The sequence below is a fragment of the Wyeomyia smithii genome, chromosome 3, assembly GCF_029784165.1.
Source record: "Wyeomyia smithii strain HCP4-BCI-WySm-NY-G18 chromosome 3, ASM2978416v1, whole genome shotgun sequence".
NCBI lineage: Eukaryota > Metazoa > Arthropoda > Insecta > Diptera > Culicidae > Wyeomyia > Wyeomyia smithii.
The window spans coordinates 234,939,374-234,964,747 of record NC_073696.1 but is presented as its reverse complement, the minus strand read 5'-3'; the positions used below and the strand labels follow the sequence as shown (position 1 = coordinate 234,964,747).

At 35.0% G+C, this 25,374-nt stretch overlaps 1 protein-coding gene across 3 annotated transcripts in view; it reads left to right on the top strand.

Moving 5' to 3' along the window:
• LOC129731322 (uncharacterized) overlaps positions 1–25,374 on the top strand; it is a 257,203-nt gene that overhangs the window by 220,642 nt on the left and 11,187 nt on the right. For all 3 annotated transcript variants that reach the window (XM_055691201.1, XM_055691202.1, XM_055691203.1), the window contains 2 exons: positions 8,043–8,202; positions 22,497–22,558. In XM_055691201.1, the coding sequence (XP_055547176.1) occupies positions 8,043–8,202; positions 22,497–22,558 (222 nt within the window). The remainder of the gene's footprint in view (positions 1–8,042; positions 8,203–22,496; positions 22,559–25,374) is intronic.

The following is a 25,374-nucleotide window of genomic DNA, read 5'->3' as shown; positions in this document are numbered from 1 at the left end:
GCAGGGATGCCCCATATGTAGACTTATCTGTAAAATATCGACTTTTGAACAAAATTGTCATACAGATATCTGTACATCCATATTACAGCTCTTTGCTCCAGAAAAAGTTTTTTTTAAATTCAAAAGACAACTTGAAATGAGGTATCCATGATTACAGGAACAAAAGAAATTGTCAAAAGGTAGAGAGAATGAAAAAGTTTTCTTTCGGCCGATTTTCAAGTCACTTCAAAACAAACAAACAATGTACAAGGTTATAGGTGACATATAACCGCATTATTGACGTATGATAACGAAGAGCTATCATTTTTTTAACACACAACACAGTGAACAGGAGGACAGAAAACATAAATTACCACGTCCTTAATTGTTACTTGCCAAAGTTATTGGTTTCAATTTCATCACCGCTCTAATATTATTTGGTCTCATTACAATGGCATATTCAGCACATAACTTCCCCCTACGTCCATGTTTCGTTATGTCATAAATTAAGTTCCATCCAGTTTTCTTGACAAGTAGGTTTACAATTTTCCTACAATTATGTTCACTTAACTGCGGAAGCAAGTACAATTTTTTAATGAAATAAAATTTTAAAAAATACATTTAATAGTGTTGCTATGTCACCATTTGTGGCAGAACACACAATATAAATTCTGAATGAATATTAGTAAATAATTAATTCATCACAAAACATCCCCCTATTAAAAAAAAAGTTCCATCCAGTATATGGAGGACATACAGTGTGCCAACACTGTAGCTATCACCATATATTAGAGCACTTTTTCTCAAGCTTGAGAGCATTTCTGCATTTTGGCTATTACGGCATAGAGAATAGAAAAAAATCAACTCTTCGATCCTATTTGTACTGTAGATGACAGTGTGCCAGTGTTCGAGCTGCTACCACTACAAAAGAAAGAATATTTCTTCAAGAAAGAATATTTCTTCGAGCAAGAGTCAAGTTGGTCTATACTAGTGGTTGGTATACACCAAAAGTGTATAACCAAAAGATATAACTCATTAACTTTTCAAATGAAGATTTGTTCGTCATGAGAAGGACAGTGTTTGTACTGAAACGATTGGCCCCAATCATTGAGCAAACCGGTTAATAATTTTTCTGCTGGTTTCACAGCAGCCCTTCATCCACTAGGTCTTTTCTACAGTCGGAGACTGTTTTCTGCCTCCAAGAATTGAACCGAAAAACAAGTCAGGCACAATTCGATCCGGTTCCCTATTGCTTCTCCCGCTATCTGCTTCCACCATTTGCACCTTGGTCCGTGTGCGAGCTGTTTTGTACCGCCCAGTTCCCCGGTCTCCTGCTTTCAACGTCCACGTTGCTGCTGCTTTATGTTACTTTCCATTCTCTGATGCTGCTGCTGCTTTTGCTAGAGAGAAAATGAACGCGCGCCGCATGTCTGAACTGCTTTTATTCATGAACAGAGTCTTCAGACTATGTTCCCCCACCAACATCAGGGCCGGCAGTTCATGTGGGTAGTGTGGGTAGTAGTACCCATTCGAAAAATATCTCTGTGGGTACTTACCCACACGTAATTATCCCCCTCCATTGCTTACTGCCCACTCGGGAAAATAATGTGACGCCGGCCCTGACCAACATTGCAATTGAAATCTGACGCTCACTTTTATTATTCACCTTCCGCTATTATTAAACATCTTCCGAGTGATGACACATATGAAGCACATAAAACTATACAGCTTTTGCAAGTTCCATCATTCTCGTTTCTACGTTCACGAAGGAGGTCGTTTTCGTTGCCTTATAGAAAAAACAACCAGCTTCGTGAACGTAGAAGCGAGAATGACGGAACTTGCAAAAGTTCTCTAGTTGTACGTGCTGCATATGCAGCATCTCTCGGGAGATATTTGAGAACTGGTGCTTTTGCTTCTGTTTCAGAAGCCAGATTGTAAATACCGATTCAAAATTATTTTGTATAAAGTCTATTTAATACATCACGTTTGATCGTCCCTGCTAAGCAATGTAAAAGTTTATACTATGGGGGAAGGGGTGGTGATAGAGGAATGGCTGATTTAACTTAGATTTTACGCAACGATTACTTATATTCTTTTCCGACCCACCAAAGCGGTTGGTCTGCCAGGACACAAACTGCATATACACTAAAGTCGCTTTTTATGCGGGGGATACGTGCCGCGTAAAAAACCGCGTAAATTCCGGAATCCGCGTATATCCCGGAATCCGCGTAAAAAAACCGCGTAAATTCCGGAATCCGCGTAAAAAAACCGCGTAAATTCCGGAATCCGCGTAAAAAAAACAGCCTTAATTCTGCATTCCGAGTGAAGGGAAACCGAAATCCGCGCAAAAGAAATACCGCATAAATTCCGGAATCCGCGTAAATAAAAACCGCGTAAATTCCGGGATCCGTGTGAAAAAAGCCGCCTTAAAAAAACCCGCGTAAAAAAACTCGCGCCAAAAAAACCGCGTAAAAAGCGACCTTAGTGTAATTTGAAACTACTGCGACCTTCCCGTCCTGCGTGATTGCTTTCGCGTCTTTTAATATGCCCCAAGTACAGAATTCTTTACATCTTTTACTTTTTTCCCGATAAGGCGGTTCATCGGCTCTTTGGTAGATTGTACTTCCGTAGATCCACAAGCGCTGTGCCATTCTTGCACGATTTGAAAAGGGCGTAACTCCTTTATTTCAATATAAATCGTATTGGTGAGAGGTCACTCACATAAACTACAAACGGTAAATAGATAGATCCTTTTCAAATCAATTTTTCGGTTGCAGGACTCGACCGCTTGTACCGAAGATAAGGTTGAAATAAAACCGTTACCCAAAAATATTACATTTAACTACGGCACTGTGATACTGCCAAATTATTTTCACGGGAATTCACCTCGAATTTGAGAATACACGTTTACCAATTGGCATAACGATCGAGTTTGATAGTTTGAAGTTTACAAAGAATAAATTCAAATGTAAAGAATTAAATAATCAAATTATTTAAAATTTAGAAAATCTATACCGAGCGTCTTAGCAGAGTGATTGAGAAATCAAAGAAATAGTTATCGGTTTCCGTTATACTCTACTAGAAAATTTTTTGGAAATAAATATTGAAATTCAGTCCGCGCAAATATATATATTTCGACTGTGACTTACAGTCTTCCTCAGTGCTTATGTGGACTGATCAAATAAAATATATATTTGCGCGGACTGAATTTCAATATTTATTTCTAAAAAATTTTCTAGTAGAGTATAACGGAAACCGATAACTATTCCTTTGATTTTTTACTCAAATTATTGATTAATAAATGATGACATTACTCATACTCCCCTCCTACTACTACTTTAGTAGGACGCCACTGAGATATAGCAAAGTTTCAGATTATAAAGTAATGTAGTGAAACCCCGCCTCATACCCAAAAACCTTTGTATGTAAAATTTGCACGGCTATCGTGGAGGACGTTTTAAAGTTTACAGAGTACAAACTTTTGACCTCTAGATTATATAAGTTTTGCTGGATTATATAACCAAAAAACAACCCCAAGCTCTTCCATACTTAGGCTTGTTTTTTGGTTATGCAACTTGCTTATAGAAGGGCATAATATGTATACCTACAAAGTACCATTGAAATCTGAGAGACTAAAACCAAGAACTGGACCAGTTTGTATGAATTTCCTAAGAATATCGGCCATTTCAACATAAAACGGAAATAACTTAAAAATGCTACCAACGATTTTTTCAAAAATTTACCCAAAGATGAAGGACATTATAACGAACAAACTGTGGGAGCACCGTGTTACTGCTAGTTCTGATTTATTCGGGTGAATGGTAAGACCCACTTCCAACTGCTTTAAAGCTGCCGTGATTTGGCTCAGCAATCCAACGTCCTTACGAATCATTAGGATATCATCTGTGTAGGCGAGGATCGTTGGGAATTTAATAGAGTGTCCGATTCCCAAGGTAATTATACTGTTATGTCTTTCAGTGTATTAAAAAAGTTGTATGTGTTTCTGCGGAGCGATATACGTCAATTGCGAGGAAATTGCGTAATTGTACAGATTTGTCGTAAACTCGAAAGCCTCAAATTCTACTTTGGCAACATTCTTCAAACTACTGCTGAGAACTTTTGCTATATTTTGCTCAATTTCTGAGTTGGTAAAGTCTCGGCAACTAGAGATAAATCGTCAAAATTGATTGCTGTTTTCCTCTACGTTTTGTACTTATGGTGGGTTGAAGGTAATTTTGTTCGCCCAGAGAAACTTTGCGTTTGTGCGTAGACCAATTTGCTCCCCATGCCCAGAGATTTCGGCAACCTCAATTATCAAACAGTATAAATGAGTCTTTTTCGCCATCCACATGATAAGTTTTAGGGCAATATAAATCTAGAGTAGGAAAAAAATTAATATGTACGGAACTTCAAATCCGTTTGGGTTTCATAAAGCGATAAGTCTGTGTTTCCAACATGGCTTGCTTTCGTTTGCAAGAAAGCAATTATTTGAGTTTTTCTCTAACGCATAGAGTATACAGATAACTGTACAGAATTTTCGATTAAAATAACCATTGCTAGTAAACACATTCGTTCAGAAAAATCATCACGCGAGGTGAGAAACGCTTGATGTCTCAGAAGCAAAATCAAAAGCAATGCAACAAACCCTAAGTTGTCAAACAATCTTCTGCAGTGCATTCCTAATCGTTTTTAAGTAAAAGTTGATGAAAGTTAGGAAAATACATTGAAACATTCATGGTATAATAAATTTCGAAGGTGCGAGCTAGTGGAACTACAGTTTTTATATTATTTACAGGTCAGTTGACCATTAAAGCTTATATAAAATTTATGAACAATTACATGTTGAATAGAGTCACAGACAATTTTACAGTTTTCCAAGTATTTTCGTCATTATGGCTCACTTTCTCATATCAGAACTGCAGAAAAGCTAAGCAGGGTTTATATGAGAAAGACGAGGAAATTGATCTTTAAAGCCACATGTGTGAGTATTTTAGGGAAATAATATCATGGAGACCATCTTACCCCGCTGATGCGTTCTGTACGGTTCTCTCTATCGTTGTTACTTGACTGGAGCTGAATGTTATTACTGTTTGAGTAACAAATTTGTTACAAAAAGGAGAATTTTTCGTTATGCTTTTAAAGTACAAATGAAAGTTTTGCGTGTTGAGTGAGTAGTTTTATTGGTAAATTTTCTAAATAAGCTCCTTTCGTATCGTCTTTTTTTCCTAAATGTACATAATGATAAAAAACCAAAAAGTTTGCTAGTTTGCAAATAAAGTAAGTTTTGTGATGTTTTGTGAAAAAAGTATCTTTAAAAAAAATTATTCATAATTTGTGAGGTTCAACTTTGCGGCTCAAATGGCGTTTCTTGTTCATCCATATACGCATGCGACTGTTCCTAATATCAATCAAAATTTGATCAAATTGAGCATTTGGAAAATAAATCAAAATTCATTGAAAAATTAGTTTCCTGGATTTTTTCTTCGTGAGCATATCGCTCACAAAACAATCCATCTTTTACAGCAGAGCTTGTATTTTGATGAAGACTTTGCTTGTATTTTGATGAAGAACATGGTTTCGAGAAAAACGCTATAATGATGGTTTATTTCGACAAATCCGAATGTCTCCGATTTGAAAAACTTTGCCCATTTCATGCATTTAGAAAGTTTATCACTGAAAGTTTTTCGATAACTAGCATCGTTTAACATCATTGGAATACAATTATTTTTGAGTAGGCCGAACTGAAAAAAACTTTGAAAACTAAACCTTCAACAAAGAATTTGTTGAACTACATATTAAAAGTTAAAAGTTTGAAAGTTTGAACTACAAATTAAAAGTGATGTCAGAACATCATGTATAGGCCAAACTAAAAAAAATTTTATGGATCTTAGTTGGTTTTGATTTTTTCCACATACAACTTCCAACACCTAGTTTTACGCTGAAACATTTACCAACTTTGCCTAAGAATTCCTAATCTGGGTTGATGTAATCCAGAATCAAAGTTTGTTCAGAATGAACATTTTGTCATCTACTGTCCTGTATCTCGTAACTGCATAGAGCCCTTAGAAGTCCCTGACAAGCGAGTGGACAAAGAAAGGAAAAAACCCGCTCGAAATCCTGTTAAAAACATAGTTGCATTACAATATTAACATTTTCTTGATACCGAGTGTGTGTATGTACGATAATGCTGGTGCTGCAATATGTAAGTAACAAGTGTACCGGCAGACAAAAATCACTTCTCCAGCGCAGCCGTTATTCGTCTCAACGTGATTCACTTCGGAAGAATGAGCCGCACTCGTGCATCACTCCTCTAGGAAACCATACGAATGCAATCAGCCGGGTTTGAGGATAGTGCATTGTAGTGGCTTCTTCCTCGCCAGTTTTTGGTTTGTTGAAGTGTGACTATGTCTATTTCCACCCAACGACGACGTCGACGGCGTCGATGTAACAGGATTATTTCAGGTGAAAATCTATTTACGTACTTTGCTCTTTTGTACCTCTGCATTTCTAGTACCACTATCGTCGTTGACATCGATGATGACACCGTTGCCGTATTGAGTTACAGAGCGAAAGATGGAAAAGTTCTTCTTCCATACACGAGGAATCAACAAGAACAGTTACCGAAGTTATGCAATCAGTTTACATTCAATAGAAGGCTGAAACTGACGTTACCGTCAAGCTTGCGTGATTGAGAAACTTGAATCCGACAACGGGTTGAATAATTGCAAAAGTTTGTTATTTTTTTCCATACATGTACGTACACATAACACAAAAGCACCGCCAGGTGTAACCGATCTTTTTTGAGCCAAGGATTAAGGTTGGATTTATACACCTCGCATGCCGGATGAAGGGATCGTCCCTTCGGCTGGCGTGATAATTTTTTTTTTGTTCATACACTATTTGGCACGTATCGCTGCACTTGGTCAGCCTGAAGCTCGGATGTGCTCACTCACTGCCCGAGGATTATTTTTATGAGCTACGATAGATTTAATGTGCATGCTATGAAGTGGTACGATAGATACATGCTAACAGGCTTTTTGCTGGTCAGATAGTGTTGGATGGTCTGAAACATAACATAAAAATTTCAAACTGCCAGGTGTACAGCCCTTAGGTTGTAGGTTGAAAATTTTTTGGAGTTTCTCTCCTCTCTTCATAGGCGAAAATAGTACTTCTCATGAGAAAGTTAGCGAAAATCAAATCAAGTGCTAATTGAACTATAATAATTATATTATATTCATTAAAAAAGTTCTGATAAATCTACAAATTTCGAGTGTTGAGAAAATTGTTTAGGTCAGTTGATATGTAAAACGGGCAATTATAAACAGATTCGCATACATTTAGTTCTGTAGATCTAAAATTCTATTTAAATAACCATTCTCACCTCAATATCTGAAAACCGATATGGTGGCTATAAAGGATCACCAAATCATCAGTTATTATTATGATATGTTAAAACCAAAATAATAACACAATTCATCAATATCACATGAAATCGAATTAGCAAACCATCAAATGCTGGTTTATGAATAAACAAGAATATCGTTGACCGGATCCATAACCCGTATTTAAGTAAAATCAATTATTAACAAATTTCATAAACATCACCGCACCTGTTGATTCAATCAAACGGTGCCACCGCATCTTCACAATGAGCCAACACGGGATGATGATTACGATGGTAATGATACTCGCGAATGCGCTGTTACTCTTTCCACTTTCTGCATGATTCATGCTAAATCATCATCCTCATTACTACTCAACATATCGTCGCTGTTGTTCAGCTTTTTCCCAGCGCATTTCGAACAAAAATCCTTACTACATTCCTCTGGTCGAAACAGTGAGCAGAGCGACGACTGTAACTGCACACGGGCGCGGCAAATTATTACCATAATGATTGTTACTCGATCCTGAAAAAACACTAAACCCCGTGCTGCTGGCGATTCTGCATATCGGGCCGTGTTTTTGCATAATCATAATTCTTGCCAAGCGTTCTCGAATTAATTAACCATGTTAAAACAAACCATCATTTCCCCTGACTAATGTTCCGCCTCTCAATCCCACAGAACATCCTGGACAAGTTCAACCCCGGCGCGAGGCAGCTGATCGGGGCCGGCAAGGCATACCTAAAAGCGCTGCACGGAGCATCCGCTGCGTCCGTTCTGTTCAACGAAGCTTTGGCCAAAATCGCAGTCAACGCGCAGCAAGGTGGAACCATCGATATCGGTGAGTATGCGGATTAGGGTTAAACGTGTGTCCTGCTGGTGGCAATAACACCGCTTTGATTGGGCCTGTAATATGAAGATCGGAGGGCAGTTTGCTAAATCGACGGTTTTTCATCGTTTAAAGCCATGCAACGAAGCGAAACTGTTCCCTGGCTTCGAAGTCGCCATCGCTGCTAACCAGTGCGGAACGAGGCACCCCTGCTGGTAGGACTGTGATTTTCCCGAAGTAATTTTGTTTCGTTTTTTTTCTGCTACGCTTTCAACCACCAACAGAGCTAACCTATAGATTGTGGTGCGCCCTTGGGGGCTAAAAGTTTTTCTAGTTATTATGGTTCACAGCGGCCAAGAGTATTCCGGCTTACGATAGACTTTAATTACCATTTGAACAACATATAGGTACGGTAATAGATTGCTACAAGAGAAAGCAACTCGAGATGGAGTTGCTTAGTGACTCAACTAGTGTTTTACGAGGAAATCCATTCAAGATGTTTTAGCGCCAACATAAGTGATCCTAACTTGTTGTAAGATGCCAAACTTTTGATATTGTCTTTTTAATTGGTAAAAAATGTAAAAAGGGAAAAAGGCAAAGGCCCTTTGCTGAGTGCATTGCCTATTTGGTATAGTAACTTTGGTATTTGACTTTTGCATTATATTTACTTGTAATTTGATTTTCATCACTAGAAAGATTTCAAAGCCCACACTGCAATTAATATTTTAAAGCAGTTAAAAACAATGCAAAAACAGAACGTGAAACGTCATTCTTTGTGCTCCGCACTCAACAAACAGGGTGGAAGCGTTGTTTATTAATCTTCTCTCTTCGTCATAGATGTTTACTTCACATACTTTATGGTGCTGCAATTCTCGTTCAATACGAATATTTAACCGTGGTCAAATTAACCAATTGAATAGTTTGAACGAATCTTTAGCCAACAAGGCCCCTTGAGTTTATCGTGAGTCGAAATTGTCGATACATATTTAAAATTCAAGCAAAAAATATAAAAGTATCAGAGCATGTCACTTTAAAAATCAAGGAAGTTCCAAAATGCAATAAAATGTATTACCAGTGCGTCTTGAGGTGCCCGACAGGTCAGACGTGTTTTCGGTTGCTTGTGGACTGGTCTTTGACTGCCTATAGCTTCAAAGTTTGTGTTTTTTTAGTGCGTCTTTTAAAGAAAACCTGAAAGATTAACTTACATCAATCTTTCATAAGACTACTAATTTGCAATTTAATATTATTTTTCAACTTTTTTCGTATCACCTGAAATGGCAGGACGAAAAAAGTAACCACGCATCGCTACGGGGAGGAAAAGAGAGGCATCTTTTTCTGACACTAGCTTATGCAGTGAAAATTTATTTGATATGCTGCCTGAGCCAGAAGCCGGCGAATCTGAAATGGTTGAAAGTAAAACTATTCAAACTGAAATTTCTGCAAAAAAGGAGAAAGTTCCACCTATTGTGGTAACTATTGCTTCTGAATTTAACATTTTTAAAAGAGAACTTTCAACGTTTCTCTCCGACGTCAAAGTTACTTATCAAATTGGCAAAAACGTTGAAAGATTGGAATCGTCTTATTCAGTATTTAACTAAAAGATGTAAACTTTTTACATATGACACTAGAGGCGCCAAGCCTTTCAAGGTCGTGTTTAAAGGTCTCACCAACGATCAAACCGTTGATGAGATCAAACTTACTTTAACAGAATTACTTGGCATAGCCCCTACCCAAGTAATTCTAATGAAACAAAAATCACGAGGCGAAAACAGTCAGAGAACTGGAATTTCCCTTGTAAATTATTGAATTCATTTTAACCGCACTGAGGTTAACAATTTGAAATTTTTTGACAATGCACATGCTATTTGTAATGTGCGAGTGAGACGGGAATTATATCGAAAGTTTGGCGGAGGTGGAAAGCATATCACCCAATGCCGCATTTGCGAACGTTATTCGCGATTACGAAGTTGAAAGAGATTTTAAAGGCTGTTCGCACCTAGGCGAACTCTCATATGCAATTGTCAAAACGTGTGTGATGACAAAAGCAAAAATATTTCCTTCCTTCTTTTTCTCATGCAAAAACCAAACAAATATCAGCACCTTCGTAGTCGCGAATGGCCATGGTTCAAAATTCTGTAACATCGAGCAAAACTGCCTCATTTGTGGAGACCCTTCTCACAAAAAAGACACATGTCCTGTGAAAGAGAGTGAAAATTTTCGCTGTGCGAATTGTAACAGCAACCATATGTCAAATTTTTATCAACGCCTAGTCCGTTTAGCAATTGTAAACAAAATTCAATTTCCCAATCAAAACATACTTTAAAACAAAATTCCCCAAGCTGTACCGCTGTACTGTCCATTTTTTCTATGCCTTTGCGTACTTGTTCAAAATGGAACAAATTTTACACTTAAAATCGTTTCTAATTTAAAATTTAACAATGATTGTAAATAAATCAATCAAAATTTAAAATTGAAATGCTCATTCAAATCATTAAAAGACAATGAGAATGAGCTTTTTAATTTTTTTACAGGAAATAATGTGCACATTGCAATTATTACTGAAACAATTTTGAAGCCTAACATCCAATTGAAATATGATGCCAATTACGTGGTTCATAGATATGCTAGGATTCCGGGTTCCAGCGGTGGAGTTGCAATGTTAATCCACCGCCGAATCCGAATACTGATTCCGCTTCAGAAGCCCTAAAATGTGCAATTATTCATGCCAGAAATTATTCTGTTCCAAAGGCTCAAGTGAAATTTGATTCACCAATAATTGACGAAAATCTTCAACTTCTAATTCATTTGAAAAATGTCCGCATACCTCAATATCAACGTTCTCGTGACACTGATTTTAAAACTATTTATAAAGATTTACAGAAAGAGATTAAACACAGATTTACTCTTCTGAGAAATCAAAATTTTGTTGAAAAATTGAAACCATATTCAAAACCGTTTTGGAAGCTGTCGAAGATTCTTAAAAAACCTTCAAAGCCCATTTCAGTTTTAAACGATGGTGAACGTTTCCAATTGAAAATGAAGCCACATGTCAATTTGGTATAATTTCTTCCCAGAATTTTTACCTACGGAAATAATTGAAACTAACATGAATGAAATTAAATCAATTATAAAAAACTTCAAAAATATAAAAGCACATGGTGACGATAGAATCTTTAACATATTAATCAAACATCTCCTTGAGAGCACAATGGAATTTTGAGTAAAATTTTTGAATAGCTGCAACAAAATGGCATATTTTCCCAAATTATGGAAAATTGCAAGAATATCTCCAATTTTAAAGCCGGATAAGATTCCAGCTGAGGTTTCAAGTTATCGACCAATCAGTTTGCTTTCTTCAATAGGTAAACTGTTTGAGAGAATTATTCTTAACAGGATGATGTCACACATCAATGAAAATAAATTTTTTGCAGTTGAACAGTTTGGATTTCGCAATGGGCATTCCACTACCCATCAATTGCTCAGTTATTCCACTGGAGCTGAACATGAAGTTTTGACTGCAAAATAGCAAAATTTTATTTTTCCATTTTCCTATTCAAAATTTTAAAAAATAATCTTACTGATCTAACTCTGCAGATTGTCATCAGAATTCAAAATCTGATAGATTTTCTGTCAGAGCAGGTGTGCCTCAATGTTCAGTCTTGGGTCCAGTCCTGTACAACATATTCACTTCAGATCTTCCTGATTTGCTTCCGGGATGGACAAAGTCATTGTTCTGCGACGACACAAGCATTTCCGTAAAAGGAAAAAGTCTTCGTGTTATATGCAGTCGATTGCAGAAAAGTTTAGATATTTTTTCTTCTTACTTGCAAAAGTGGAAAATCTCTCCCAATGCTTCTATAACTCAAATGATAATTTTTCCCAATAAGACTAGGGCTTCTTTCCTCAAGCCAAACAATAATCACGTTGTCAAGATGGATGGGGTTATTTTAAGTTGGTCTGACAAGGTTAAGTACTTGGGACTAATTTACGATAAAAAACTTATTTTCAAAGAGCACATTGAGAGTATACAAGCCAAGTGCATCAAATATACGAGATGTTTGTATCCTCTCATTAACAGGAACTCTAAACTTTGTTTAAAAAACAAACTTTCGATTTTCAAACAAATTTTTAGAACAGCAATGCTTTATGCTGTACCGATCTGGTCAAATTGCTGTTCAACAAGAAAGAAAACGCTCCAAAGGATTCAGAATAAAATTCTGAAAATGATTTTGAAGCGTCCTTCTTGGTTTGGTACACTCGAATTACATAGACTTACTGGTGTTATCATTATTGATTATTTTATCCGACAATAGTCTTGTGTTGAAACATTAAGGCATTGATTTTCGACAAAAATCGTTGCAATCCTCAGTTGCTACGATAAGCTCTCTTTATAGCCAATAAGTTAGCAATTAAGTTAGTTGTGAGTTTACTTCCTTTTTTGACAAGTACATAGGATTGAACGCCTACGAATGATAAGTCCTAATTGCGAAAGCAAACAAATCCTAACAATTAAAATTACAATTTTTCTAACAGTGTGATTTGACACACATACTCATTATTTACTAATATTTATCACAAATACTTAATCTAGTAACAACCCCCCTTATTTAAAAAAAAATGTATTAAAAAATGCTTATTTGCACGTTTCAAAACTCGTGATCCTGCAACATGTGCAAATTATAAGACAGTAAGGGTTGTTACTCAACAGAAGAAGAATTTTATTACTTGTAAAGTAATAGATTTGTTACACGAAGGACAATATTTTTAATTATTCTTAAGTAATAAGTTAAAGTTCATTAAGCAGACAATGTGTGCAGTAGGGAAAGCGAAAAATAAGCGAACTGGAAATATGACACAGATTTGGAGAAATTTGCGGATTTGCGGGTTCAAGTTGGGAGATTGTGGGTTCAAGTCCCGTCGGGACGCAGTATATTTTTCCAAATCTGTATCATATTCCCAGTTCGCTTATTTTTCGCTTTCCTTACTGCACACATTGTCTCCTTAAAGAACTTGAATGTTAACGGGTAAAAACCGTTGCTAAAAATAGAAAGTTAGATCGAATAATAAGTTAAACTTTTGCGTGTAGTTATAGCGGCTATTTGGCTGGGAAATAATATAGGTAGGTATGATAGCATGGCAGGTATAATCGATTAAATAGTTAGTTATACGACAAAAACAGCGCGTTGGATTTGTATCATGCTCTTAGCGATAATTTATAACAACAACAGAAAAAAATCCTCAAAAATAAGTTCTAAGTGAAAATGATAAAATATTCGAACGTTCATAACTATTTTGTTTTTTCATTTTATCATCACCAAATTATGACAGATAATTATACATATTGTCGTCTTCAATGCATAGAAAAAATAGATTCTTAAAAAAGGTACTTTTTAAGATATATTAGATTTTGTGACAATTTGGAATGTTTGGTCCAGTAAAAAAATATTTTTACGGTGTATATATATAATTTTAGAATCGCAATTTTATAACCTACAACTTTGCTGAAGACACCATTTTAATCAAACTAGTCGGTTTTCTGATACAAAATATTTCATTCATCAGTCACATTTTTGGATAGGCCCTTCTGAAACAGCAGTCGTGAGTCTACATGAAGAACTTATAGTGTAGAATGGCCTCTTTATCAACTGGGAGCAACTGTGCAGTTTCAGCGAAATCGAAAAGGACATCCTAAAAAAATTTATTTATAGTTAGACGATAGACGATAGTTGAACCTGGGCGTGATCCTTTACGGCCTTCCTGAGTCATCCCTTTTATTGGTCAGTTTTCTTGATGGAGTCTTCTGTTATTTTCAGCCAGAAACGAAAAACTGTTCATTTTCTTCTTCGGAAAAGCCACAAAATTAATTGTGGTACTGATGATTCTTCACATGTTTGTTTTATTCGTCCTACGCTCATTCAAATATATTTAAAAAGGAGGTATTTAATAAAAATAAGACATTTTATCCACCAATTGGTAGCGTGCAAAGTGTTTTAGAACGATCTCTTTCCTGTTTTATAAAGTGATACAAAGAGATCAAAACGTATACCATTTTTTTCACTTTAGATCTGGTATAAAACAAAATTTACAACACCGCACAGTGGTCTAAACTCGAAAAATCGTGATCGTTTTAGATTTGACTGCGAAATAGTGATTTTATGTACTTAGTGTCTTCAGCAAGTTTACTCTATGTAACAAGGCCTTTCTTTTGGCGTCTTCGGTTTTTTGATCAATCCCCCTAGTAGATAGATAAAAAAAATATTTTTTCTAATTTTCAAAATACCTGATTGCTTTCTTCAGCAAAGTTGTAGGAAAATCTATAAGAAAAAGAATTGCTGAACACTGTAATCTTCCATTTGTACGTCTGATATGACGGAATAGAGTTTTACGAGGAACAGTCCTCAAAATGAGTTTTTTGTCCATAACTTTTTCTGTAATCGTCGAAACAATTCAAGATGTTCTAAGATTTCGTTCATTCTGCTAAACCTCGCATTTTTGTAGAATATATTGGTTTGATATTTTCATTTGTTCAAAAGATATTGCTAGTTTTTTGCTGAAAATAGCCATATTTCGAGTCCATATTTCTCCGAAGGTTGCAGATAGTAGCAAACCAGACTATATGCATTTGGAAGTTTGTCGAAAGAATTGCATTACTCAAACGAGTTCCACTGTTTCTAGTTGTATCCAACCGAGTACAGAATGAAAGAAAACACCCCTCGTAACAGTCAGATTCAACAGTTATGACGTATAAAGTTGGAGCATTTAGTAAAAAAAAACTATTTTATACTTTATGTTTTCAGTTTTTAATGATATACTCTACGTCAGATGATTCCGATGATTCCAAATCTTCTTCTGTTTTAGTTAAATCTAACAAACATAAAGCATCAGTTGATAAACTTTGCTCAGATTTACAAATGATGCTACGTTTGCTGGAAATAAGTGGATCCGATAGCTCCAGCGAGCGGTGAAGAATATCGGTGTTTGTAGCCACCCGCGAAATTTTACGGGAACGATGTTCACGTGTTTCCCGTATAATTTTGTTCAATGCTTCCTGTGATTCTTCCAAGAGCTGTCCTATCGGAACCAGAAAGTGGTCAGCAATCTGTGCACCGTGAATCAGTATTTTGTGTACTGACGCAGGTAGATAGTACCATGGATATAACTCCACTAATTTTCGCGCCGTGTCGATGCAATATTTATCGAATTTTTCAGTGTTCAACTTACTACCAGAAGCCACAGCTTGAAGGATGGCTCCACAACACTTCAGTACATTTATATCAAGTCCTGTGGAAAAAATACATGATTATAAATGCAAGCAAAAAATTCACAATCTACGAAGAAATATGGGCTCGAAATATGGCTATTTTCAGCAAAAAACTAGCAATATCTTTACAACAAATGAAAATATCAAACCAATATATTCTACAAAAATACGAGGTTTAGCTAAATGAACAAAATCTTAGAACATCTTGAATTGTTTCGACGATTACAGAAAAAGTTATGGACAAAAAACTCATTTTGAGGGGTGTTTTCCTTTCATTCAGTACTCGGTTGGATACAACTGGAAACAGTTGAACTCTTATAAGTAATGCAGTTCTTTTGATAAACTTTCAAATGCATGCAGTCTGGTTTGCTACTATCTGCAACTTTCGGAGAAATATGGACTCAAAATATGGATATTTTCAGAAAAAAACTAGAAATATCTTTAGAACAAATGAAAATATCAAACCAATATATTCTACAAAAATGCGAGGTTTAGCAGACTAAACGAAATCTTAGAACATCTTGAACTGTTTCGACGATTACAGAAAAAGTTATGGACAAAAAACTCATTTTGAGGACTGTTCCTCGTAAAACTCTATTTCGTCATATCAGACGTACAAATGGAAGATTACAGTGTTCAGCAATTCTTTTTCTTATAGATTTTCCTACAACTTTGCTGAAGAAAGCATTCGGGTATTTTGAAAATTAGAAAAAATAATTTTTTTATCTAATTGGGGATTGATCAAAAAACCGAAAACGCCAAAAGAAAGGCCTTGTTACATAGAGTAAACTTGCTGAAGACACTGGGTACATAAAATCAATGTTTCACAGTCAAATCTAAAACGATCACGATTTTTCGAGTTTAGACCACTGTGCCCCGGTACAACAAACAATACCGTACTCCAGACTAGAGCTAAAAGCGATCTCGATCAACTAGATTAGTTAAGATAACTCGTTATCGATACTGTTTTTGACACAAAAGATAAGGGCAGGGCACCGCTGGGGGAAATTGAGAATATTGAAAAGTTCCCGAAAATTGTAATTTCCGTAATCAAAGATCATGATGAAACCGCGACTTCTTGTTTCAAAAACAAAATCCGAGGAAATTGATCATATATCTTCAATACGGGTATTTTCGGATGACATGACGTCCAGAAGACATCAATGTTTGAGTCTTTGACGCCTGTTTTCTAGATGGCTATCTATTGAAAAAAAAAACGCTGAAATACTTCAAAAGTAACCGCAAATTGAAGTCTGACACCACCTTGAAATTTAATTTGTGAATTCACGTTTCTGTACACTTTTGTAAAACTAAGAAAAATATTAGAATACTCTCGAATACTGTTAATGTGGGACCGGTGCCCAGAAACTGAACTGAAGTTCTTTTTTTGCGATCCTTAAGTCCTAATGGACGTCATTGGTTGTCGCATAAGTTAATCGGAACCTCATTTTTTGTAGAAATTTGTAGAAATTTGTATGAAAAAATTAATAAAGTTGGTTTTTTCAGTAACCTCTGTATCAATTGAAAAAAAAATTTATTGCTTCTGAAAATATTTCTAAATGGGCATAAGAAAGGTTTAAAAATACTGATAGGTGATGGAAAATGGGTTTTCGCGCATATATGAGTAACCATTAACATTCTTGCATAAATTAAAAAAAATTATTTTGCTTCGATATAACGTAACTTGATATAACGTAACTCGATATAACGTAACGAAAAATGAAAATAAAGTTGCTTTATATCGAGGTATGACTGGAGTAAGATTGCTGAAAACCAGAGAAAATTTATTATTTTTTATTCTCTCTCTCTCACTTTCTCTCTCTCACTCTCTCTCTCTTTCCTTCATTTTTATCTCTCTCTTTCTCTTTATTTTTCTCTCTCTCTCTTTTTCTCTCTTTCTTTCTCTCTCTTTCTCTCTCTCTCTCTCTCTCTTTCCTTCTATTTTTATCTCTCTCTTTCTCTTTATTTTTATCTCTCTCTTTCTCTCGCTTTCTTTATCTCTCTCTCTCTCTTTCTCTCTCTCACACACACACTCTGCGAGAACATTCCTAGTCAGGGGGTACAATTGAATTGGAAAATATCGCCGGGGAGTACGCGGACGAAAAAAGGTTAAGACCCGCTGCTCTAGATGATAAGCGCTTTTCGTGTTAAATTTTTTCAGGATCACGTGGAAAATTGACGATTTCACGAGTAACACGATTGAAACCATAATGTATTCATTTGCTGCAAAAAGCAAAAAAAAAAATAAATACGTATCTGGTAGCACTGCCATTTGAATTTGAAATTTATTTTACGATTCTTTGACTAATTTTCTTATTTAATAATGTAATGTAAAGATTATTTCTAGATGTCACGCTTTTATTGTCTATAGTAGAAAAAAAGGAGTTTTGACGTAAAATATCACTTTTATCAAAAAAAGGGGTGATTCCCACGGAAAAAAGGTTGTCCAATCGGTACCAAAGTTGGGAAATTTCCACCCTATAAGACCCTATTTGAACAATATCTCGAGTTGTCGTTTCTGAAACGACTAGACAACTCAGATTCGTCGTTTAAAATGAAATTGAATAAATCTTCGTACCAACATATCCTTCTGAGAAACATACGTTTAGAACTCTGTAATCAGCTCGTATACAAACTACAAAACAAGTTCAAAGAAGATCTGTAAATTCTGCAAATTCTATAGAATCTTTACAACTTTGCAAACTCACAACGGATTTATGTATAAATCTGTATAAATATGAATAATAATTTGTGCTGCCTAACAACAACTTCAAAAGTAACTAGAAGCTTGATCAAACGCTTGGACATCAATGATAGCAGCTTCTTATATATGCTAAACGATTGTTCATAGAATAAAAATACTGCGACTCGTTCCTGTATCCAGATGAAGCGAATCTACCAAAGTGGTTTTTCCCACAAACCTTGAGTTTTTTTCCTATTTTTACGCTGATAACAGATTTTTTCGTACACTTTGAACTCCTGAATACAAACGTTCGAGGAGTGTTATTTTGTATTATTTTCCCAGGCTATCCCATCCAGATCCAGCCAGTGCCCACCATATCGAGGATGCTCTACTTTGCTATTAAACCTTCAACCACGTACACTGTAATCTCTGTCTCTCTCTCTCTCTATCAGAATTATCCTGCTCCTTCCAGAGCACAGGCAGCACGAAAACAAAAATATGAAATGGAATGTAAATATTCATTTTATGCATGATGCGTGATCTCGGCTTTGAAAGTTTAAAAATATATGCTGAGTGGAAGCTTTTACACATTACACGATGCACTCCAAAGCAGGGAACAGCAGGAAATGGGTTCGAGAATGGATGGGGAAAACATCGATTCCCACTCGTTCTGCTGCTGCAACAAAAAACCATGGTAAACAAGGCGGAGTGGAGTTTGCTTGTTAGTGGTTGTAAAGTTTGATCGGATTCTATTGTATTGTGAATGGCTGTCTTTTTCTTATTATGAATGAAGAGTTTCAACGCAATATAGTTTATGCAAAGTGTGATATTTTAAAATGCTTCAAGTTAAAGCAATAGACTTAACCTTGCCTAACTCTTGGAAATTCGTGAAAGATTGCTGACAAATCAAGAGACTTAAGCAACAAGACAGTAACAAATTTAATTTTAACTGCAATTTGAACTTCGTCCGCGTTGGTAATCATCTAGTTCAAAGCGAAGACGCAACGGAATGCATTTTAAATGTATTCATGCACCATACGAAAAGAATCTGCTGGTGAGTTTCCTTCGTCTGGCGTGTTTTGCATTTCGCGCGGTACTACTTTGCAACATCTCGAGAAGTTGAATAGCAAACCGGATGGTGAAAACGATGTTGCATTTGTTGAATTAAGTTGTATTAAATGATTTTAGTATAATATTTCAAATGAAATTCGGAGTATGAGAATTACAAAATTACTAAATAATTTGTATCATTTTTGACTGGAAAACATAAATCATAAAATTATTTGAATTTTTTCCATAAAATCAAACTCCGTTCCACCCCGTACACGGTAACGGGTATGCTGCTCAACATAGAAAAAGATTGGTGTCTGCTTCCGGAAATGTTGGCTCTCAACTTCAATCAACAATCCAATAAACTATCATTTGATGATTATACTTATAACTTTTAGGAAGCAGCAAGAAGCAAAAAGTTTTTCTTTCGTTTTTGTTTGTTCCTGGCCAGACTGCTTCCAACTAGCCTAGCAAACAGATGACGCGTTTCTTTTGGGTTTTGAGCAGAAAAACAGTTGCAGAAAATCTGAAGATAATTCATAAATATTTGAATAAATAAATTAAATTCAAAATGTATCAAATTACAAGGCAAAGACTAAACAATCTTACTAAAATGAAAAATACCAAAAATGTTAAGACGTTAAAAACAAAATAAAATCTCGGGTCTAAAGTCCAAAACTTTCATTCTAAAATCTAAAGTTGAAAGTATAAAATTTAGAGGTGAAGTAAGATATAAATGCAAAAAGTAAAAAGTAGGAAGTGAGAAGTAAGTAGTAAGAAGTAAGAAGTAAGAAGTAAAGAGTAAAAAGTAAAAATTAGAAAGTAAAAAGTAAAAAGTAAAAAGTAAAAAGTAAAGAGTAAAAAGTAAAAAGTAAAAAGTAAAAAGTAAAAAGTAAAAAGTAAAAAGTAAAAAGTAAAAAGTAAAAAGTAAAAAGTAAAAAGTAAAAAGTAAAAAGTAAAAAGTGAAAAGTAAAAAGTAAAAAGTAAAAAGTAAAAAGTAAGAAGTAAAAAGTAAAAAGTAAAAAGTAAAAAGTAAAAAGTAAAAAGTAAAAAGTAAAAAGTAAAAAGTAAAAAGTAAAAAGTAAAAAGTAAAAAGTAAAAAGTAAAAAGTAAAAAGTAAAAAGTAAAAAGGAAAAAGTAAAAAGTAAACAGTAAAAAGTAAACAGTAAAAAGTAAAAAGTAAAAAGTAAAGAGTAAAAAGTAAAAAGTAAAAAGTAAAAAGTAAAAAGTAAAAAGTAAAAAGTAAAAAGTAAAAAGTAAAAAGTAAAAAGTAAAAAGTAAAAAGTAAAAAGTAAAAAGTAAAAAGTAAAAAGTAAAAAGTAACAAGTAAAAAGTAAAAAGTAAAAAGTAAAAACTAAAAAGTAAAAAGTAAAAAGTAAAAAGTAAAAAGTAAAAAGTAAAAAGTAGAAAGTAGAAAGTAAAAAGTAAAAAGTAAAAAGTAAAACGTAAAGAGTAAAAAGTAAAAAGTGAAAAGTAAGAACTAAGAAGTAAGAACTAAGAAGTAAGAAGTAAGAAGTAAGAAGTAAGAAGTAAGAAGTAAGAAGTAAGAAGTACGAAGTAAGAAGTAAGAAGTAAGAAGTAAGAAGTAAGAAGTAAGAAGTAAGAAGTAAGAAGTAAGAAGTAAGAAGTAAGAAGTAAGAAGTAAGAAGTAAGAAGTAAGAAGTAAGAAGTAAGAAGTAAGAAGTAAGAAGTAAGAAGTAAGAAGTAAGAAGTAAGAAGTAAGAAGTAAGAAGTAAGAAGTAAGAAGTAAGAAGTAAGAAGTAAGAAGTAAGAAGTAAGAAGTAAGAAGTAAGAAGTAAGAAGTAAGAAGTAAGAAGTAAGAAGTAAGAAGTAAGAAGTAAGAAGTAAGAAGTAAGAAGTAAGAAGTAAGAAGTAAGAAGTAAGAAGTAAGAAGTAAGAAGTAAGAAGGTAAGAAGTAAGAAGTAAGAAGTAAGAAGTAAGAAGTAAGAAGTAAGAAGTAAGAAGTAAGAAGTTTGGAAGTAAGAAGTAAGAGTTGGAAGTAAGAAGTAAGTAGTAAAGTAAGTAGTAGAAGTTAGTAGTAAGAAGTAATAAGTAAGAAGTAAGTAAGAAGTTGGAAGTAAGTTAGAAGTAGAAGTTGGAAGTAAGATGTAAGAAGAAGTTGTTGTAAGTTGTGATGTAAGTTGTTGTTGTAGTTTTTAAGAAGTAAGAAGTAAGAAGTAAGAAGTAGTAGAAGTAGAAGTAGTTGTTAGTGTGTTGGTTTGTTTTTGGAAGTGAGGAAAGTAAGAAGTAAGTAAGTTAGATTTAAGAAGTAAGAAGTAAGAGTAAAGTAAAAGTGAGTTTGTTAGAGGTTTTGTAAGTAAGTTTGTTTTTTGTTTAAAGTATTAGAAGTAAAAGTTAGATTTAACTGTATTAATGAATAGCTTTAACGTAGAATGTGATGTATAACCACTCGCTTTGATCTTAGTCCAAGCCTTCGATGGCAGTTTAAGTTTTCAATATTCAATTTTTTTTTTCCAGCTCGCACAGCCACACTTCCCGCAATTGAAGACTATTTGGACATTCGAGTTTCAATAACCTTACAGCCAAGTGGTCAGCGAAGTGGGTTGATATTAAAACTCGTTTTCCGCCACAACGAACGGACAAACTTAGCCTAGCCAGTGGTTGCTGACAGTAAGAGAGAAAAAAGCAAACTGCTGGACTATTGCAGAAGCAGAATCCAATAAACCAGCCACGCGAGATGAAAATTATGACAGAACGAGCGAGCACAGTGTCGATAAAGCCAATTTTTTCCCCGTTCACTTAGGGCGCGAGGAGTCACTCCCGGCTGGCTGGTAGCAGCTCACCTCGTTGGTGGTTAAGTCATGTGGATATTAAAATCCATCATGCACACTGCAAACAGGTCCTCGCCGCCCCGAACGAATGTGCGTGTTTATTGATATTATTATTTATGAACCGTTGGGGATAAAAATAAATAATGCAGGTCATAACTCAGCAAAAAAACGGCGAATTCAGCCAAGCGACGAGAGAAAAACTCCGGAAAGGATCAGTTATTTATATTGCCATTTGAGCCGACGATTGATGGCTGTTTTTTCGACTATTATTCATAAGGGAGATTTGGTGGAAGCACTTTCTATCTAGTGTGTTTTGCTGCGGTGTAGCAGATGAATATGAATTTTGCGGAAACAATTAACCTATCATTCGACGCGGGGCGAAATGGGGCTACTTGCAGTTTTAGGGAATATGAATAATAGTGTATAAATAACAATATGTTGTATAACCTAGATAGTAACTGATCAACCAATTTTTTTATTAATTACTTCTCTTCCCATTTCTCTAATCTACTCCCCACAGGTTCTGCCCTGATGAACATCGTCGGAGTGTACAAAGAGATCCAGGACCAGCACATGAACATTGTAAGATTTATGCACTTATCGCAAAACACAGTCCGCAAATACCCACTACCCCTTGCAGTCCTACCATGATTAATCCTATGATTTGTGTTTCTATGCTGATTGTTTGTACATTTTGCCAGCTGGTGGTGTGTCCAGTTGGCGCTGTTGGCCCCTATTTTCGCGACTAAAATCGTGATTGTGTGTATACTTATCGAACTGTGGCCATTATTTCTCAAAGTCAGACCACGGCGCATTTTCTTTTACCACTGATGAAATTATTGGCCTTTTGGCGAAGGTAGGCAGTTGTTTGCCCCAGCAAACGCAAGTTAATGCTGCGCGCACGTTCGATTTATGCACTGGTCATAAAATCATAAATTACTATAGAACTTAGGAATGGCAGAGTCGTTGGTGGCTTATTCCAATCACTTCAAGCAGGTGAACGTTATTGCAAATTATATGGTCGGAAATGTATAGAAATGGATTTTGGTGAGCGTGGAGCTCTGGAAAGTTCACCATTGCGATGGTTGAAGTGGGGAAACTACAAACTACTTTCCAAATACACGATCAAAATGCAAGATGTTTTGGTTTTTTGTGTGCTACGACATTATTGTTTTAATTGATGGCAGGCTGTTGGCCACAAATATATAACACAAATACTTTTTTTATATCTACCATTTTTATGTTAATGATAAACAATGGAAATACTAGTTATCAAAACCTTAATCCCTTAATTTTTCACAATAGCTAGAGAAAATGTGTCAGGGTATGGCTTTTAGGAATTTGAAAATATTTAGGAAAATTGAATTTCATCCTGCTGTGAGGCTTAAATTGAAAAATATTTACCACCTAAAGGTACCTATTCTGAAATGTTCAGAATAGTTTTGAGCATAAAAATTGTTTAGTAAAAAAATTCTCAAATGAAAATTCCCTAAAAAACAATTCTTGACAACTATTTTCTAACTCTCATCATGTTGAATGTCAAACATGGAAAAAATGTTGCCAATTTTTTTTCAAGAGCTCAAAAAAGTTTTAAGGAACTTAATTATCTGTATAAAAAACTTCAGTTCAAATAGGTCTGAAAAGGGCTAGTTTAAATAATTCGTATTATTGAAATCAGTTTTTCAGTGTAGGATCGCAAATTCATTTTGTTGAATGCTTTTAGATGAAAGTTTGGACAATTATTTCGATAACGATTTAAAGGAAACAGTTTTGAAAAATTCAGTCCTTTCAACTGTTTATCTAGATAATTTGTCGAAAAAATAGGCAAAATTTCTTCAAAGATCCAAAAAGATTAATTGAGTTTTCTAAGAGTTCTGTCAACACCTGGTGGCGAGTTGATGAGCATTAAAATGACAAAAACTTCAGAATTGTAAAAAAAAATCAAAATCTGCAAAAAGCCAAGATGGAAAAAAATCCAAATCCGTGCCAAATTATTCATCGTATATTTAATTGAATGAAACGCTGCCATGAATTCAACTTAGCAAACTAAATATTTTTTGCTGGGTCCCAAATTTAATTTGAAAATTTAGTATTTTAATGATTTTAAAAGATGCCATTTTTTCGAGAAATTTAAAGTTGAAGAAAATAAAATAAAGTCAAAATACCTTGAAAAAGTAGCAAAGCATTTTTGCTGAAGACACTATATCAATCAAATTAACCGGTACTCGACTCAAGAAAACCTCCCAAAATTAGATCTCCCGTTAGCATAAAAAACTTTGTGCTGACATATATAGATGTACAACAATGGAGACTAAGCGATTTTGGTTTTCTGTTGTATACCGGTGCGGTTCAAAAGGTCTCGATATAACAAAATAAAGTTTTCAGAGAGCCAAATGAATCTACCGTGGGAGAAAAAAGTTACAGCCTATTTAGTGCATGAATTTTAGGGGTTTAGCGCTTTCAATGAAAAACCTAAACAAATCGATCAGTAAATCAATCCTTGAACTGAGACACAAATGCAATACATCAGTAAATTCAGCTTGAAGAGATACGAACTGATGTCGTGTGTTCATGTGTAAACATGTGCGAACCTGTTTTAACATGAGAACCAAATAATAAAACAGAATAAGCGTACGTGAATGTGTACGTGACATGTGTGCTATGCTTCGTGTGCGTACGTACGTACGTACGTACTACGTGTGTGTAAGTAGTGTATGTCAGGGATTGGGGTGCCAATTAATTCCATATGTCTCCATTATTTCCCAGGTTTTAATGCATATAGGAGAGAAAGAGGCAAACCGGTGCACATCATCAAATACTTTTTTCAAAGCTTAGACCTTGTACTATTAGCTAGTTAAATTTTGATACTTGACAATTCATAAATGAATGAGTAGAGTGATGTTTTAGGCGCGTATGTTTCTGGGGTTTTCTATACAAAAATGTATCAACTACCTGATTAATGAACGATGATTTGTTAACACTTCTTAGATATATTTAGTTGTTGATAGGCGCATCCATCTTTCATTCGACGTGAGTGAATTGAACACATAACAGCAAAGTTTATTGTTAATTATTTATTTCATCTTAATCTGTTTCGTTTTCACTCTCTGTGAAAATTAATATAAACTTAGCATCTTTTGAAAATTCTTAATCCTTTATTTGTGGTTTGACCCGCAAGCCGGCAATAACTGGATCTTAAGAAACCAATAAACGACGTATAAGATCACCGTTGGTAATAGTTCGTGAAATTTTTCGCGTGTGATCTAGCCTGAACCCTTTATCACTTTGTTCAGCGACTCTTGCGCTTCTTCAGATAATTGGCCTATTGGAATATTGAAATGGTTAATAATGTCCGCACCGTGAAATAATATTTTTTGGCAAGTAAAACCAAGGATATA